The 20,383-nt window shown below is 42.0% G+C and overlaps 1 protein-coding gene and 1 non-coding gene across 2 annotated transcripts in view; one reads left to right on the top strand and one right to left on the bottom strand.

Annotated features, from left to right (window-relative positions):
* LOC126199455 (protein O-mannosyl-transferase TMTC2-like) overlaps nucleotides 1-20,383 on the bottom strand; it is a 1,057,651-nt gene that overhangs the window by 342,796 nt on the left and 694,472 nt on the right. The window contains exon 14 of the mRNA XM_049936376.1: nucleotides 5,479-5,563. Coding sequence (XP_049792333.1) covers nucleotides 5,479-5,563 — 85 coding nt within the window. The remainder of the gene's footprint in view (nucleotides 1-5,478; nucleotides 5,564-20,383) is intronic.
* On the top strand, nucleotides 7,964-8,038 carry Trnas-cga (transfer RNA serine (anticodon CGA)). The gene has a single exon. It is a non-coding gene; the product is annotated as a tRNA-Ser (tRNA).

The raw sequence follows: 20,383 nt of genomic DNA, 5'->3' as shown, positions 1-20,383 counted from the left end.
ATGCCTGTGCGTTTTCGACCTACACTGTTACAGGATGCTTAAGTCACAGGTCAGCAGTGTGTTCGCCAAACCTGAAGACGTCGGTCAGTTTCTCCGATGAAATAATGTGGGAATTTCACAATAAAATCTCATTTCTACGGGAAGTAATATTTTTGTAAAACTACAGTCCACATGAGATATTATTATTTGTGAAATATTCTCCATAAATATTATCTAATTTTGCACTAGTAAAAACTTCCCCTATAATTCCGAAAGTTCATCAGTTATGAAATTAGTATATTCGTATGTGATGTATGTAAATTCGTATGTAATACGTGTGTAATGTGTGTACTGTAAAACGGATTACAAACAATCTTTTCAGTTTTGTGTAAGTTATCATTACACTTGGCCACTGACAGCAGGGAAACGTTAGGTATTTTTACATTTGCAAAAGAGCAAACCTAAATGGTAGCAACGCCTCTCGGTGTTGCCTTGTTACGACAGAGTCTGCGCACTGACCACTCCAGTACCAGACAGGATACAAAATGGAAGTTTGTATCTAGTGTAGTGCAAGAAGAGAAACTGGTCTACGTGAGGCCAAGTCATATATTATGAGACACAGTGGGAGCAACATACATGGGTAGATGAGTTAAATTCCCCCACGTAAAATAATGACCCTGCCCCATAATAGTATCCATGTAACTGGAGTGTTCTCATGAGAACTAGAGCTAATGGGAGTACTGTCGCTGATGCCGACTTCGACGTCTTAACAACATCGACAGTCTATAAGACTCTTCATAACATACCAGCTTAGAGCTATTGTAAGGCATACCCAGTGAAAAAGATTAAAGAAACTTGAATAACAACGCTAGTTATGCAAAATTATTGCTCCCTCATATTGCCATTAACTTCAGTCATTGTTACCTAGACTAGAATCTGGCACTTTTCCTATTTTAAAATAACTGAGTGTCGTCGATTTGTCAAATAAAGAATATATTACAAAATTTATGCCAGCTTCGTTTCGGAAGGAGTGTTCTAGGTTGCTTTAAGCCATATCCCCGCGATATGTTTTCTTCCGGGAGTGATAATCCCGCAAGATGTATAGGAGAACGTCTGTGAAGTTTGATGAGTACGAAATAGGTTCCTCTTTCCCTGTTTCGCTACGGGGTGGCATTCTTATACTGGCTTTGGCAATGTTGGCGCAATTTAGTGGTCAGACGATAGTCCTGGCTCCACCAGACCCCCTGGGAAGGAATCTGCGTACCCCACTTGTACGCGTCTGGTGTAGATCCCGTGTTCAAGTGAGGTAACGATTCCCGAGTGTTTGCGGGAAATGGTTACCAGCCCGATAGTTACCCGATCCTTCACGGTCGTGCAGGATATTATTATTCGCAATCACTGATCCTACCATTACTTTCTTCCTATGTGGTATCTCAGTATTATTTAGCGCCACGAATATACCAAAGCTCATGTCTTTACGTATTATTTTAAAGATAGTGTTATCCACGATGTGTAGAGTAAGGATTTAATTTACTTTCTGGGTGCCCATTTGTCTGAATCTTCACGAAGACAAATACGTCACCAAAGACAAAAAGTTCACGTTCTTCAGCTCAAGGTACATTGTCCAGTCACATTAACGTTCCCACCTTTCCCAGCGCGGACCGCTGTGCGCAAACTGTGTAAGAAGAGAGTCAGCGAGGTTGTGGAAGATACCGACAGGGGTGTGAAGCCTGCCGACTGCAGTGTCATGGTCAGCTGCCCTAGCTTTCTCGGTTGAGGATCCATGTCATCTAGAGCCGAGTCGAGGTGGCCTCACAGATCCTCGATTGGGTTTAAATCCGGAGAGTTTGGTACCCAGGGGAGTACGGTAAACTTGTAAGGTGGCTATAATTTCGCACCTTACAAGCACTCATGCACATACTTTCCCGTGATCTACAACCACATTCGGTATTATTTGATTGGTAGTACACCCTATATATGAATATTTAAAGGACATTGTCACATACGCCTTGTAAATAATTGTTAACGCTTATTGCATGAAAGGTGGCGACGTGTCTTCACTATCATACTAGTAGAGGTTGGAACGACAGTGGAAGTGAAATGGCAGACGGAACTCAAGCCCTGGGTGGAAGGCCACCACAGGTGTGTTGGTCCTGCTTAAACACAGGAAATAGCAAGACGGACGTCGTAGCACCTAAGCGTTGGAGCAGAATAGAGTCGCGACCGGCCGGTTTGTAGCCGAACCGGAAGGATTAAACTTCGGAAACCATGAAAATCTTGGACGCAGGTGAGAGAAACGAAGAAGCGACACCTCGGAAACCACGCAGGCTGGGTTATTTCCAAGGATTTTTACTCAGAAGCATACTATTGTACGAGTATAGATTTTTCCTCGCAAACTTTCCGTGCTGGACGACAAAAGACTAAAATATGGTTGATCTGCGTTCGGAAGAATCTGTAGAGAGGGAGAATATTCCTCAGTTTATGTGATCGCTCTAAGCTTGTGGTTATAGCTTGATACCAGTGCCTACCAATTTTAATTGTATATTGCAGCACTGAGGATGGTCACTAAGTGACCGAAAATCGATTTTGCTGACAATAAAACAACAAAATACGGCCAATGCTGATTTTCCTTCCTATTCTATCCACTGTTTGGTCGTGGTGCACACAACACGCCATTGAGTCGCCAATCAATAAAAAAGAATATTCCGTGGTTTCGGGAATATGATTCGTTTTTGGAATTACGAGGGTGGGGCGCCAAGCATTGCTGGGAAGCCAGCGGTGGAGAGACGAGGTCCTCCGTTGTGAGTGCCCGTGTGTGACGGTCGTTCGAAATCAGCTATTGTTGGTACAAACGGATTGCTGTCTTTGCTCTCAGTAAAGTTTAAGTTAGAACAGTTAGGAACTGTACTGTTGTGAACCTATACGACTCTAGACTTCACCTCCGGGTTGGAAGTCGTAGTTGAGTACGCAGCGTTCAGTAATTGAGAGCACTTCCTCTGCCTATACTTACGATGAGACGTTATCTGAACTCCGTCCTTGTGGCTGGGAGTTCGCGTTTCTCGTCTGTAGACAACAGAGGAGAAGACAGTATTAGAGTATATTAGTGAGAGAACCGCCTTCTGCCCTCCTAGTGTTTGACAGAGTTTATTTGTTGCTCGTGTTCTTCCGTCGTCGCAGACTAGTAAGAGAACCATCACTTTGACGCAGCGGACGCAGTACATACAGTGATATCGCAAATTGCTTCGGCTTATTACGGCTATAAAAGCTAAACAGCTGTGATCACTTTAGTTTATTTCCACTGAGGTTCGACACCACCGCAGATCATCTTTGAAAGTAGTGTCTTCTAGTGTTTGGTGCGTAGATGATGTCAGTCATTCCGCGTTGTTGATATTAGACTGTGCGCACTCATAATAAGGGGAAAAGTTGGGCAATTGACTAGTAATTTTGCTTAGGAAATGTAAACTTTGTAATATAAAGGTCTTTTTTTAATCTAAAATAAATATATAAGCAGGAACAACGTTTATCATTTAGTAGGATTAGTTGCCTTCATCATTCATTTATCTTTAGATTGTAATTATAGAATTAAGAGATCCTAAGATCTGCTTCAGGGGGTAGTCAGACAGAGCCAAATCTTCATTTTTAGTGTTTATTATTCTCCGTTGCGCACATTCATTTTACACCCGCCTGGAGTAACATCTTGGAAACTCATCGTGTTTCTTTTCGAACTGCGGCCGTACACTGCAAACTGTGACACGTAGCATTGTCCTGCCATGTGCCGCAATAAAATAAACTGCATCTAGGGGCGGATATGGTCCCCAAGGTTATATGCATACTTGTGTTGATTCGTTGTGCCTTCCAGAATGACGATATCACACAAGGGTTGCCACGAAAACATTCCTCAGCCCAAAAAACGTGCAGTGTGTTTGCTTTCAGACGTTTCAGCGGTACCCGCCAATAGCCACCTGTCCGATGGAGCTTGAAACGCGATTCATCTGAAAATGCCAGCTGCCGCCACTCAGTGGACGCCGAGTTGCGATACTGGTGTGCAAGTTCCAGCCTTCGTCGCCGTCGGAAAGCAGTCAGCATGGAGGCATGAACCAGGCGGTTGCCGCAGAGGCCCACACGCTGCTACGTTCGCTGAACAGTCGTTGCAGAGTCACTGGTGGTAGTAATCAAAGTAAAGCTTGCGTAGAGTTGTATTAGTCCATTCCGTGTTCAACTTTCGTGCTCGAAAGAAACAATAAATAATAACGTAAGAAGAATTCCAGGACTGGCATTTCTTTGTTTCTTTATTTTTTCCCTTTTTTATTATATATATATATATATATATATATATATATATATATATATATATATATATATATATATATTTTTGAGAACAGAATTTTATATTCTCAGCCTTTAGAAGGGGACCACAATTGAAAATAAGTTGTTCTATAAGATTTTCTTGTCCATGAAAAGAGGCGACAAAGGCAGTTAATTGTTTCAAAAACATCGGTACTTGTGGGGATCGAGCCAGTATCAAAATCAGTTAAAATAAAACACAAATTTTCCAAACGAGCAGGGGATCATAATACCTTCCTCGGTATTGTTCCATGTGTATGTTACTTATGTTCTGTTTTAATTGTAACCTTTTATGGTTTTTCGATATTGTGCTTACCTCATTTACGTAAGAGAAAATTTTTAATCCAATGGTTTCTCTTTTTGTAAAGAACGACGCCTTGTAGGGAGACAATCGCTGACTTTTTAGTTTGCGCGTTTAGCATTTGCACTGACGCAATCACATAAATGTTTTATACACTTAACCAACATTCACCATGGTCAGAACATCTGAAGCAGCATCAGAATGGGTTTCATGTAATCCTTTATCACAGTCGGATTACAAGTCAGGTAAAATGGAACTGCCTGTTGTAAAATACTCATTCAAATAATTGTGTGTCAGATGGACATTCCATGCCGCCATACAACTTGTATTTTTGGACGCTTTTTAGACTGTCTGGTAATTTTAGTAAATTTTATAAAATGTTGCGCCTTAATTATGAGACACTTATACGAAATTACAAAAAATATTGATTCGCAAAGATTATCTTTTCTACATTTATCGAACGAATAAGTTATTGTCCTTTACTGTTATTTTTAGATTTGTGTGGGCATGACATTTAACAAATCAGGAAATAAGCGATAATTCAGACCTGCCTGTTTTAAGACGGTCATTCAAATGATTTCCTGTCAGACGTTTCAGCAAAGATGACTTCTATAGTGACCACATAGAGATTACTTACGTGGCAGCTGTATTAAAACAGCATTACGGTGCATTTTTTAATTGCACTGAAAATCGACATGAAGCGAACCAAATTCTCGGTTTATTTAATCACACATACGTTCAAATGACTTCTAAATAGACAGCTGGCTGCGTACGTCTTGCTGCTTAGTCAGTGGAGACTAGCGAGTTGGAACAGAATACAGAGTGAGTTGAGGTGCGTGGGAGTGTGTACTCACCGTAGTGGAGCAGAACAGACGCGTCGTCCGGGGCCAGGCGCAGGGCGCGCCGGTACCACTGTTCTGCTTCTGCAGCCCGGGAGCTCTGCAACAACAACAACAACAACAACAACTTGCAGTCACAGTGGAGCAGCGCTGGACAGCCAGAGCAGCGCAGAACCAGCTCTACTATAACGATGTTTTGTTACAAATTACTTTATCGGTTGTCAGGTGACACTATGCAACCACCCACATACGTAACAGATCTGAGAGACACATATTTGAACAATTTAGCTTATTATTTTCTCGCAACAAATAGGTGTCAGTTATGTCCACGATTACGGTCGGAAGTCTCAGTATCCTGTTTGATAGGCAACGTGGTCCTTGTTCGGCCTTAAGATGATAGCCTCTAGAGGGGCACTTCTGACGTTGCGACTAATAATGGAAGCCTTATCTTACAAAAAATCAAAACACGTTCATAGGATTTACCGACCACTAAAAAGCTTCCTACAATGTAAAATAGTGTAAAATGTTCGAAATTCCGAGAGAAATAGGAGGAATCGATAGGGAAGGACGAGTAATATACGAATACAGAGAAAACATTAATAAAACTGGTAAAATGCTACAGAAAAATGCTGAAGATAAGGTGGGTAGATCACGTAACTAATGAGGAGGTATTGAATAGGATTGGGGAGAAGAGAAGTTTGTGGCACAACTTGACTAGAAGAAGGGATCGATTGGTAGGACATGTTTTGAGGCATCAAGGGATCACAAATTTGGCATTGGAGGGCAGCGTGGAGGGTAAAAATCGTAGAGGGAGACCAAGAGATCAATACACTAAGCATATTCAGAAGGATGTAGGTTGCAGTAGGTACTGGGAGATGAAGAAGCTTGCACAGGATAGAGTAGCATGGAGAGCTGCATCAAACCAGTCTCAGGACTGAAGACCACAACAACAACAACAAAATGTAGGGACGGATTCCCGATTGGAAATGACGGATAAAAGGTCCTGTGGACATCTGTCCGGAAATGGGCAGCGTGCGCGAAACAACAACGGATCGTTCCGGAACATAGTACAGAGCTGCATCGCCTCGATGACACAACACGTGTGCAAAGTGGCCTCCATTGCATGCAGTGCACGTGTCCATACGTCGCATCATGGATTGCGGCACTCTTTCCCATGTTCCGATCGCCTTCTAAATAGCGACACAGGCGTCGTGGACCACTGCTGAAGGATCTATACACCAACAACCGGTTCAGCACACAACGCTTTTCAGATGCCCCCAGATGTAAAAATCTATGGGAAGTCTGGTGATCTAGCATACCATGCTAAAGAGCCTCCGAGTCCTTTCCAACGTTCGCGGTTCGATACAATATCGCAGCGTTCTTGCACATTCTTCTGTCTGAAAGGACCGATGATCACACAGACGCACAAAAGGGACTTGAAATGTGTAATGTGGTTGGTGTCTGTGAGGATACTTGTTTTGGTAGAGCCGGGCTGCCTCTCGACAGTTTCCTTCCGCTTGGCCGTACACAAACCCCATGTTGGACCCTTCTGCTGCTTACAGCACGCTGCGTCAATCACTAATCCTCCAACACACAAGGAACACACGGCAGGTGGTCAGATGACTATGATTCGTCAGTGCCACCTACAGTGGTAACTATGCACTTCTGGTCATAGTGGTGTTCATAAGACCATTTTTCGTCCATTTCCGGTCAGGAATCCATCCCTGCAGTTTGTCGGTTTTATTAATGGTCACCCTGTGTAATGGCAGTAAAACGGAAACGAGACGGAAAAAAGGAAGTAAACCGTTTATTATTTCAAAAGTAGTTACCACAATTCTTAATACTTTTATCCCACTGTGACACGAGATCGTCAGTACCTTCATGGAAAAATGTTTGCAGTTGCCTACGGAACCATGATCGTACCCAGGCGTCCACCTTATCATCCAAACCACATCAACGGCCACGAATTTCTCTCTTCTGGTCTTCCGCATTATGGAAACCGCATGGTGAGAGATCGGAACTGTATGGGGGATACGGAGTACTGGCTGGTGAAACTTCTGCAGTGTAGTCGAAACATGTAGGTGGACCCATATTTTTATCAAGTCTGCTATCGCACACGCGTGCGATGGCGACCGACTTCGAGGTTACCAGTCCAAAGCCAGAAGGTGGAAAAAATTTTCATTGCCATTTTTTGGCTGGTGATGGGAATGGAGGTGGCGCCGTGAAGTTCCCGATCACCACACTTTGTGCCAATGTCCTCGATTACTTTTCAAACCTATCCACAGTATCTTGCCTAGTAACTGAAGCTGACATTCTTGATGATTCCAGAATGAGATTTTCACTCTGCAGCGGAGTGTGCGCTGATATGAAACTTCCTGGCAGATTAAAACTGTGTGCCCGACCGAGACTCGAACTCGGGACCTTTGCCTTTCGCGGGCAAGTGGAAGGTAGGAGACGAGGTACTGGCAGAAGTAGAGCTGTGAGTACCGGGCGTGAGTCGTGCTTCGGTGGCTCAGTTGGTAGAGCACTTGCCCGCGAAAGGCAAAGGTCCCGAGTTCGAGTCTCGGTCGGGCAGACAGTTTTAATCTGCCAGGAAGTTTCATTCTTGATGATATTTCTGTAAGATGTGGACACTAAGCTCGGACGCTTTCTCGGTACTATAGGAGAGAAGTAGGCTGTGTGCCGGTACCCTCTGCTTTCCTTCTGTCATCGTCATCACAACGAAAAACATCACTAAAACTCTCGATGAAATGTGACAATCACACACGGCAACCAGTGTTCAAAATTTATACAGTCGAAGAAAGTACCGTAGTCTTTCACCCGAATTTTTTCTTCTTTCACTTTATGACGATTTTCGATTTATATGATAATCAGCAGGTGCTTCTATCTTTCTAAAAGAGTATATGTAACAAAAAAACAAGATTTTTTTGCGAGGATAGGCACCGTCAGAAGATCGAGAAAGGAAGACAGGTCTATCTCATGGTGATCACGCAAATGGAATTCAGTCATAAAATAAGGGAAAAATTTAGTGGCCAAAGACTGTTTCGAATTCTACAAATTTCACTAAAACGCCATGCGCAGTAATCATCACCCACATTTAGCAACTTTACCGAAGACACAACTGACACACTTCGTGTGGGAACGATGGTATTGTCGTGAAGGTAGAAAACGTTTCAAATTAGGCAGCTAAAACTATCTCTTAGTATCTACTAGCCAATGATAAAGTATGACTTTTCTTCTTATAGTGAATTAAAATTTCTTCCGTGTGACGCACAAGGGTACGGCGACATCCCTGTCATATTCTAACTGCAATGGCATCAAGAGCGACCCGCATCCGACGCAGCAGATTGCTGTAATTCAGATGCACGCAGGTGTAATGAGCTCCACAGCGCTTACCAAATAAAACAAAGTAAAATAGGCATGGCAAATATTTTATATAGCAAACTCAGCTTACATCATCTTCATCCATGGTGGATAATGAAAGTAGGGTTGGCTAGCTCAAGGTGTACGAAATATTTTGCATGCCAGTTTTATTTTGCCCACCCAGTGCGTTAGGCAGGTACTGACCTGTGAAACAACGCATGATTGATGAGGAGAATGCAGTACCAAGCTCTAAGGCTTCTCCGAGGTCTAGAAGCTGCTAAATAATACGAGACTGTTAACAAATGTTACGAGCAACGTTTTACAAATAGAAATAAGCATTTGACGACAAAACGAAGTTTAATACTCTATCATATGGTACATTTGGTGTGCTTGCAGTATTCAACATTGACAGTTAATTTTTTGTATTGGAAATAAAAGTTGTCTTTCTTGGCGAATGGCTGTCACACCGTGAGCCGTATTGCTCTCTCAATGGACGGGGTACTATACGTGACCTCTTTGTGTTGGAGATAGGTGTCTCTCATTCGCTACAGCCGGCCGGTTAGGACGTACATTTAATTTCGATGTTTCAGTTTGGAATCCATATTTGTAACTTTCTTTAGCAGAGCAATGCTGATTCAAATGGCTCTGAGCACTATGGGACTTAACATCTGATGTCATCACTCCCCTAGAACTTAGAACTACTTAAACCTAACCAACCTAAGGACATCACACACATCCATGCCCGAGGCAGGATTCGAACCTGCGACCGTAGCAGTCGCGCGGTTCCGGACTGAAGCGCCTAGAACCGCTTGGCCACAGCAGTGAATATATTCTGATATTCTGCTTACTACTTACTAGAACGTATCAGATTGATTCTATAATGGTAAGACAGAGATTTAGGAACCAGGTTTTAAATTGTAAGACATTTCCAGGGGCAGATGTGGACTCTGACCACAATCTATTGGTTATGAACTGTAGATTAAAACTGAAGAAGCTGCAAAAATGTGGGAATTTAAGGAGATGGAACCTGGATAAACTGACACAGCCAGATGTTGTAGAGAGTTTCAGGGAGAGCATTAGGAAACGATTGACAAGAATGGGGGAAAGAAATATAGTAGAAGAAGAATGAGTAGCTTTGACAGATGAAATAGCGAAGGCAGCATAGGATCAAGAAGGTAAAAAGACGAGGGCTAGTAGAAATCCTTGGGTAAAAGAAGAAATATTGAATTTAATTGCTGAAAGGAGAAAATATAAAAATGCAGTAAATGAGGCAGGCAAAAAGGAATACAAACGTCTCAAAAATGATACCGACTGGAAGTGCAAAATGGCTAACCAAGGATGACTAGAGGACAAATGTAAGGATGTAGAGGCATATATCACTAGCGGTAAGATAGATACTGCCTACAGGAAGATTAAGGAGACCCTTGGAGAAAAGAGAACCACTTGTATGAATGTCAAGAGCTCAGATGGAGAACCAGTACTAAGCAAAGAAGGGAAAGCAGGAAAGTGGACGGAGTATAATGAGGGTCTATACAAGGGCGATGTACTTGAGGACAATATTATGGAGATGGAAGAGGTCGTAGATGAAGATGAAATGGGAGATATGATACTGCGTGAAGAGTTTGACAGATCACTGAAAGACTTAAGTCGCAACAAGGCCCCGGGAGTAGACAACATTCCATTAGAACTACTGATGGCGTTGGGAGAGCCAACCCTGACAAAAGTCTACCATCTGGTGAGCAAGATGTATGAAACAGGCGAAATACCCTGAGACTTGAAGAAGAATCTAATAATTCCAATCCCAAAGAAAGCACGTGTTGACAAATGTGAAAATTACCAAACTATCAGTTTAACAAGTCAAGACTCCAAAATACTAACGCAGATTATTTACAGACGAATGGAAAAACTAGTAGAAGCCGACCTCGGGGAAGATCAGTTTGGATTCCGTAGAAATGTTGGAACACGTGAGGCAATACTGACCCTACGACTTATCTTAGAAGCTAGGTTAAGGAAAGGCAAACCTAACTTTATAGCATTTGTAGACTTAGAGAAAGCTTTTGACAATGTTGACTGGAATACTCTCTTTCAAATTCTGAAGGTGGTAGGGGTAAAATACAGGGAGCGAAAGGCTATTTACAATTTGTACAGAAACCAGATGGCAGTTATAAGAGTCGAGGGGTATGAAAGCGAAGCAGTGGTTGGGAAGGGTGTGAGACAGGGGTGTAGCCTCTCCCCGATGTTATTCAATCTGTATATTGAGCAGGCAGTAAAGGAAACAAAAGAAAAATTCGGAGTAGGTATTAAAATCCATGGAGAAGAAATAAAACGTTTAAGGTTCGCCGATGACATTGTAATTGTATTAGAGACAGCAAAGGACTTGGAAGAGCAGTTGAACGGAATGAACAGTGTCTTGAAAGGAGGGTATAAGATGAACATCAGCAAAAGCAAAATGAGGATAATGGAATGGAGTCGAATTAAGTCGGGTGATGCTGAGGGAATCAGATTAGGAAATGAGACAAACTAGTAAAGGAGTTTTGCTATTTGGGGAGCAAAATAACTGATGATGTCGAAGTAGGGAGTATCTAAAATGTAGACTGGCAATGGCAAGGAAAGCGTTTCTGAAGAAGAGAAATTTGATAAAATCGAGTATAGATTTAAGTATCAGGAAGTCGTTTCTGAAAGTATTTGTATGGAGTGTAGACATGTATCGAACTGAAACATGAACGGAAACTAGAATCGTTCGAAATGTGGTACTACAGAAGAATGCCGACGATTAGATGGGTAGATCACATAAATAATGAGGGGGTATTGAATAGAATTGGGGAGAAGAGGAGTTTGTGGCACGCCTTCACTAGAAGATGGGTTGGTTGGTAGGAAATGTTCTGAGGCATCAAGGGATCACTAATTTAGTATTGGAGGGCAGCGTGGAGGATAAAAATCGTAGAGGGAGACCAAGAGATGAATACACCAAGCAGATTCAGAAGGATGTAGGTTGCAGTAGGTACTGGGAGATGGAGAAGCTTGCACAGGATAGAGTAGCATAGAGAGCTGCATCAAACCAGTCTCGGGACTGAAGACTGCAACAACACAATTATGCTTACGTTTTAATCCAGAAATTGCACTTAGCGTCAGTTCTACGAGTGCATCCAAATGAGGCAATGTGCCCACACAAGTAACTGATTTACAAATTCACTTAATTATCCAGAATTTTATTGCTAAATATAATTTACAGAAGTACTTGTACGGTAAAAATCTTGGTGTGTGTTCATTAAACTATCTGACAAATAATTTGTTGATTTTTATCCTTAAAATTGTGCCTGATAATCATATATATTATACAGTTGTGTTACCGCTCACGAGTATACAGTGACTCTTTTCTTGTCCAAAATCATGGTGAACGTCGTTCAGCAGTAATAGCTGTGGAATCTGAACCGCCGTCACGTACATTCACAACTTACGAGGGACATACCTACTCGGTTTAACTCAGCGAAACACCAGAAACACTTCCTTGTGATGATCCTGATTACTGTCAGTAGCCTTTATGGATGGTGTCTGTGTTCGTTTTACGGAGACGTCGTTTACAGCGCGAACACGCGAAGTCTGTGCCTGGAACGATTGTATTTAATTTTGGAAGTATTTATCACGCAATTGCTCATTCTTACTTTTGAATTACTCCACGAAAAAAAATACTGGATGTAAAAGTTAAACATTGTGTTCTGCTTTTGATTTGTTACAAGTACGCCTGTCTCCCTCTCGAGCATAACATTATACGGTACTGTTCTCATACTGAAAACCTTGTAATATGAATGTTCCACGAATTGAACGTAACATTTATAATTTAACAGTTGTTTTAGCGTACATCAATGCGTTGAAATATTGTTGCCTTTGTGGTATCCAACAATAAGCAGCAGCAAACCGGCTGACCTAACTGTACTAATCACGCAGGTTTCGGAAGTTCTTTATATCGTACGTTTTTGTCATTAAACGATTTGTATTTAGACATACTTTTGAATGTACTATAAACAAGTTCGCACAAGTAATCTTATTCGCATAGCACGCCGAACTTGGTTCTGACGTTGATGGTAAAGTGTTCTAAGAACTTCTGAATACACGTTTACAAAAACACACTGTCTGTATCTGTTTCGTTATTCAAGCCACTGATATGTTCAATAACCGCACAAAAACATACATGGTCAAAACTTCAGAGGCGGAAGCGTTATGTAAACTCTTATCTTTCCAAAGAAGAGCCAGCTTTCAACCAAAGAAAAATGTCTCCTCATCAGGATATAATACATGCATTCGTTTCTGCGGTTTTAACTGCATGCATACAGATCCAGATGTAACTTTATGCTCTTTTTTTTTAATCTTAGCTGCGTAAACATAATATGACACTAAATTCGACAATTTCTACTTGAAATTCTTGTTATTATTACTGTAACATACATTCTCATCATTATAGTGAAAGTCACACAGATTATGTACCATAGTGCAGGAAGGTACTACGGAATCGAAATTACTATGATAGTAAGTCAAAATGTGCTGTAGGATACATCGTCATTGATAAAGTTGAACAGGCCGGCCGCGGAGGTCTTGCGGTTCTAGGCGCTGCAGTCCGGAACCGCGGGACGGCTACGGTCGCAGGTTCGAATCCTGCCTCGGGCATGGATGTGTGTGATGTCCTTAGGTTAGTTAGGTTTAAGTAGTTCTAAGTTCTAGGGGACTGATGACCTAAGATGTTAAGTCCCATAGTGCTCAGAGCCGTTTTGATAAAGGTGAACAAATTGTTGTGTTAGCAGTCTATTGGTTTGCAGTCATTGACAAGCAGTTGGTTGTTGCATAGAAGATAGCGAGTACAGTTGTGATTTAACAGTGCTTTAAAAAGACATCGCGAAGACAGTGTGCTTCATGAAAACAGTGCTTCGAAACATCCATCTTCCCCAACTTCGCCGCACCCTTTAAGAAATACCCCTAGCAGCCCAGTCTCTCTTCCATCTCAGCGTAACATTTCCCCGCTATCAGGCACAGTTCATCTGCAACCCTAGTTTAACATCCTACCGTTACGTTCCAGTGTACGCGACCCAACAGGACGAAAATAGCGAATACCACCGCTTCAACGTACTCATCCTACCACTGATATCCTTCAACTGTCTATCTCACCCAGCCCTTACTTCCACACAATAAAAGCTGAACTCACTGTCTGGTGTATAGCTGAAGATTGCCAGAAAACTCTTTGCCGAAATATCATTGCATAAAGTTGCAGACATCCGAAAATTCGCCCGAAATTTCATATGCCGGAAAAGTTTTAAATTTCACACATGCAACTTCCTTCAGCGCATAACTCCTCCGTAAATGCGACTTCTGTTTCATGTAACAGACCGAGAAGCATATAATGTGGAATACGGTACCCATGTTTAACGTATTATACGATACGTGGTAGTGAGCATTGTAAACGTAATTGTAATTCGCATTTTGTCATTTGTTATTTAATTATGTAAGAGTTTATAAATACTATCAAATTCGAATGAACATTATATGTATTTTTGCTGTACGTTTAATTTCACGTAGCTTTAGTGTTAAAAAAGGTCTAGAAAAACGACACAATGGTAGTTCCGTTTATTAGCATATTCCGTAATGGTATAAGAAAGCAACTGAGCTCAGGAATACAACGTGTGAAAATGTTAGCAATTGAAATCATCATGTAACTAAAAAGTAATTTAAAGTTTAATGGATGTAATTGTTTACAGACCCTGTTTTGTCAAATTTCATACAGAAAAGCAAAAACTGACAAAATTCAATTTGTCAAACATTTTCTTTCTTTATATGCAACTTAATGTTATACTTGAATGTTCGTAAACTCGCAACTTTTCATTACAAGTTTGTTAATGTAAATTTTATATAACTGATTTGTTAAATTGCGCTGTTCCGTACTTATTTATACATCGGCGGCTACGTCCGCCAAAGGAGCGTTAGTTCAAAGTTGGTTATAGAATAAGTTGTTCAAGTATTTTCAAGGATTTTAGAGAATAATTAAACACTAAGAATGTACAAAACTTCGAATTTAACTGGAATGAATAAAAGGAAGATTATGCGCAAAACGTTGTTGGCTCATTAATTAACATTGACGTACACTGGACCTACTTATTCAGTATTAGAAGCTAAGTACATAAAACTAATTACTTTCTAACTGCCATCCGAGGGAATTTGGATTCTTAATGGAGAGCATTGGCTTGCTGTTCCAGTTTAATCACCTACAAATTACAATTATGATTTTTGATAACGTCTAATAATGATTTTTAATGTATCTGACAATCGGATAGTTATGTTAGGCTATCAAAATTCGTAACGTGAAGTTAACTGGAGTCCCATACGTCATAAAACAACGTACAAAATCATGTTGTCAAATACTTCATCATCACTTTTTTCACGTTTCTAAAGCAAAAGTCAGTGTTATCAACTTTGTACAATCTGTGGCCGAAGACTAGAATGCTTATCCACTGCCAGTGCATTATCGACCATGACGATATACCGGTATGAAACAAAAATAAATAAAGAAAAAAGTGTCCGGGTGAGTTCGTCAACATCGTGTGACTTTCAATGAGCATTATTACGAGGGTCGTTCAATAAGTAATGCCCCACTTTTTTTTAAAGTCATTAATGTATATAGACAAATGTCCTTATTGGTCTTTCACATTTCATGTTTGTTCAGTGGGCCGGGAACACATCGCCAAATTGGGTTGGACATCATTACCTCATCCATCCTACAGTCCAGACCTGGGTACCTCGGACTTCCATTTCTTTGGGCCGCTTAAAGATTCTCTACAGGGAACACATTTTGAAGATGATGAGAGTGTCAGTCATGCAGTGAAAACATGGCTACGCCAACAGGACAAGTGCTTTTACCAGCAGGGAATACATGCTGTTCCACAACATTGGGTGTACGGCCATAGAATGTGATGGAGACTACGTAGATAAATAGGACATGGACAAGGCATGTAGATGTATATTGTCGCCAAATTCTGATTCTTAACAATAAATATGTTCTGAGAAAAAAATGTGAGGCATTACTTATTGAACCGAGCGAGGTGGCGCAGTGGTTAGCACACTGGACTCGCATTCGGGAGGACGACGGTTCAATCCCGTCTCCAGCCATCCTAATTTAGGTTTTCCGTGATTTTCCTAAATCGTTTCAGGCAAATGCCGGGATGGTTCCTTTGAAAGGGCACGGCCGATTTCCTTCCCCATCCTTCCCTAACCCGAGCTTGCGCTCCGTCTCTAATGACCTCGTTGTCGACGGGACGTTAAACAACACTAACCTAACCTTACTGTCCCTCGTACAAGCACACAAAAACACACATACACACACAGGGAGGCAGGCGAGAGATATCCAGTCGGCATGGGGGGCGGACCTTCTCTGACCATGCCACACCTCACACCTGGCACCTGGATCTTCCACTCACTTGAATTTTACTTGTACCACTGGAAAGCGCCTAGTTAGTTTCCCGCTACTGTCCATTTAATGACGACACAGACGCCATTTCGACACTTCGCCAAAAAATGATGAGGGAGGCTCATAGTGCCAGGGTTAAATTAAACGTTTCTGGCTGATTAAAACCGTGGGAAGCACTGGGACGGGAACTTAGAACATTGGCTTTGGCCAGGAATGATCTTATCGACTGAGCTATGCAGGCACAGCTTACGATCCGTCCTCATTCCATTGCTTACTCCAGTACCTCTCTTCCACTTTGCATACTTCACACAAACTATTCCCCGTACCTTGCAGCACTAGTACTACTCCTAGTATTCCCTGATTCCGCGGCGCAATTGAAATCCCAGCCCGCCTAGCAGGTGACGCAAAGGCTGTAATACACTGCTGGCCACCGTAAATGCAACACCAAGAAAGACAAGAGGTAGCACAACAAAATTTATTTTGTAGATAACATGTTGACCAAGTATCAAATGATTACGTTTACAGACGTCTGTGACATGTGGTTCCTGCCAGAATCAGTAGCCAGAGTAGTCGCCATTGTTGGAGATCACCGCTGCCACACGTCTCGGCATTGAGTCAAAGAGACGTTGGATGTGTTCCTGGGGTACAGCAGCCCAAGCAGCTTCCACACGTTGCCAAAGATCATCTGGTGTGGCAGCTGTGGATGTAATCTGGGTCACCCGTTGAGCAACCATGGACCACATGTTTTCTATTGGCGAAAGATCCGGAGAGCGAGCCGGCCAGGGAAGCAATTCAATCTGGTTATTGACGAAGAACCTTTGGACAATGCGTGCCACGTGTGGTCGCGCATTATCCTGTTGAAATATGGCTGTGGTCGAGCCCTGAAGGTAAGGAAGGACAACTGGCTCCAGCACCTCGGATATGTAGCGCCGGCTATTTAAAGTACCGGCAATGCGTACTAGAGGCGTGCGAGAGTAATATCCAATACCGCGCCATACCATAATACCCGGTGCAAGACCAGTGTGGCGGTGCATAATGCAGCTGTCCAGCATCCTCTCTCCACAGTGTCTCCACACTCGAATCCGGCCATCGTGGTGCTGCAGACAGAAGCGTGCCTCGTCAGTAAAGACAACGTCATTCCATTCTGCCGTCCACATCCGTCTGTCATTACACCATTGGCGACGGAGACGTCTGTGGTTCTGCGTCAATGGTAGACGAAGCAATGTACGTCTTGCGGACAAACCACTCTGCTGTAAACGGCGTCGAATGGTACGCGCAGACACTGGATGATGCGTTACAGACGCAATGTCACTGAGCGATCCGTCACTGCCATGCGCACAATTTGCCTATCAGCACGTGCAGTGGTGCACCGAGGTGAATTCGATAGACCACGTCGGTCCGTCGTACCCTCCTGCATGCAACGGTCACATATCCGCATTACAGTTGTTTGGTTTCGTCCAACACGACTAGCGATTTCTCTGTATGATAATCCACAATCTCGGTAAGCCACTATCCTTCCTCTGTCGAACTCGGATACTTGATCAAACGATGTTCGCTGTTGTCTACGTGGCATAACTGATCGTCTTGTGAAACAACCACAAGGTAAACACACGTGCCGAACGTACATTCGTCGAAATCGCCAAGCCTTAAATGGCGCTATGAGGTGGCGCCACAGGCGCGCGTGATGTGCGTCTGCGCTGAAATTCTAATCAGTTTCATATCTCATCGCTGCAAACCCATGGTGTAAATTTCACTTGATTCGGATGCTTCCTTCAGGGTGTTGCATTTACGGTAGCCAGCAGTGTAGTTGTCTCACTGCGGCAGGGAAGACCAGTGTCGCTGGTGTCAACGACAGAACGACCGCGGCGATTGTCAGCATTCTGTAGGGGTGGAGAGGGGCAGCGAGGATCGGGAATCGGAGGGAGAGGGAGGATGGGAGTGGAAAGAGTGCCCCGAGACAATACCACCTGGAAGGAAGGCCTTACAACTCACTGCAAATCAGGCTGTGACGTCACGGAGCGCCTATCCCCACTCCTCTGCCTGTGTACCAACGGAAAGTCGCCTCCTCCACCAGCGGAGCTTCTTCTTTCAAACTGTTAACACTCCTGGTTGTTCTGTGCTGGTGAACTGAACTGGAATCTTGTTTGAAGTCGCTGTCTTCTTTCTGACATGTAGCGATTTCTGAAGTATAAGCTACCTTTAACATCTCAGAGCTAATCTATAAAATGGTGAACAAGTGTTGTGATCCTAGCTATGTCAGTAATTGCACCGACAGGAACAAAATTCACATATTCGCATTTCCTTCTGTGAAGAAATGTGTGCTAACTGGTCAACTGCAATCAAAAGAGATAATTTCATTCTTAGCAAACATTCTGTGGTATCACCTTTCTTTTCATTTTAAGCATTGATGTAGATAGTGTGACGAAAGTACTTAGCAAAAAAATTGGCTCTGAGAATTATGGGACTTAACTTCTGAGGTCATCAGTCCCCTAGAACTTAGAACTACCTAAACCTAACTAACCTAAGGACATCACACACATCCATACCCGAGGCAGGATTCGAACCTGCGACCGTAGCGGTCACGCGGTTCCAGACTGTAGCGTCTAGAACCGCTCGACCACCCTGGCCGGCAGTACTTAGCAGTTTAATATTTTTTCGTAATAAAATTTTTAGTAATGCCAGTACAGAACATCTTTCATCGCTTCATAAGTATGTTACCTACAGTTCTTCAAAGGCCATATATTTTGGAACACGGGTACAGGACACTGGAAAACGGAAGCTACAGTAACTTGACCTCTCACCTAATCAAAACCGTAATGCAAACTTCGTAACTGCCCTTTTTACTTGTTCAAAACAATGCCAGTCAGAGGGAATCTCCGTCTAAAAAGTATCAAAAGCGCGAGGCTGCTGTACTGAAGGGAGCAATAGATTTCATTGTTAAATCGCTGGAGGAGTATAACAACAAAAAATATTTCGGTTCATTTCATGAACTAACGAAGAAATTTGAGGTGTGTGATATAATGTCACAATTTAATATGAACAATTTTAATAGTGAAATGACTGTTTAACACTGTGCTATGTATATAAGACTCAAAGACGCTATAATCTTGCAGAGAGATACGAACAGTACTATCATCTCTGATTTATGAATAATTTTTGTTGTTATCTGGAAAGTTAATCATTTTGTTTACTGTTCTTCGGAATATTGTTCTCGTTAAGATTATCCTGAAACTACTGCAGCTCTATAGATTTATTGTACTGTATCAGAAGAAATAAAACAGCTCATCTGACTTGATTAATAGGTGAGAGTCGAAATTAATTATTCTTCTACAATTACATTCTTATAAATATCTAGAGAGTTCTAGAGATCTACGTTGACGGGCATTTGGACAGACACTGCAGATGTGGCGAACGAACCTGCAATCACACAGCGATTATTTAAAGACTAAAGAACTGGTAATTAAACAGCGATAACAGCGCTTTACAAAGATTTCATCACTCTACATATTACGGAAACGATGAGTTTCGTTAGCAGTACATCACTTGATAACCAATAGTGCAAACCAAAATTTCGTCCAAATAATATTCTAACACAACATGAAACACCAAAACAAGTAAAATAAATATAAAAATTATCGCCCACAGACAGGACACAACTTGAGTCTTCACAGAAACACGAACATTATAACGTATTGTATTTTGCAAATATGTTATGTAGTACTGTTATAAGGAACTAATATTGTATTTCTTTCTCATGTATGATTTTTCGAGTACTATTGATGGAGAGGTGAACATAACAGAAGCAAAGAATTGTAACAGCAGTCCACCTCGCAGCAGTCTACGAAAAGTAGGTGAGCATTTTCATCTCTAATTCTGCTGACTTTTCTACGAGTGTTGTAGGGAGGAATTAGTGGTAGACATGCACTTTCCATTTTGTAGATTAAACGTAGTTAGTACCAAAGTTTATATGTGTCAACTATCTGTGCAACATTATCGCTACGTAAGCGTTATTAGATTGTTTCTGGCGTACTGTTACGTAACAGCCAAACACGCTTTTGCAGCATAGTATTGTTGAGGACCTAATTGCCATTAATTTAAGCAATATAAACT

The sequence above is a fragment of the Schistocerca nitens genome, chromosome 8, assembly GCF_023898315.1.
Source record: "Schistocerca nitens isolate TAMUIC-IGC-003100 chromosome 8, iqSchNite1.1, whole genome shotgun sequence".
Taxonomy (NCBI): domain Eukaryota; kingdom Metazoa; phylum Arthropoda; class Insecta; order Orthoptera; family Acrididae; genus Schistocerca; species Schistocerca nitens.
The sequence above is the reverse complement of the archived record's forward strand: the minus strand, read 5'-3'. Positions and strand labels throughout refer to the sequence as shown.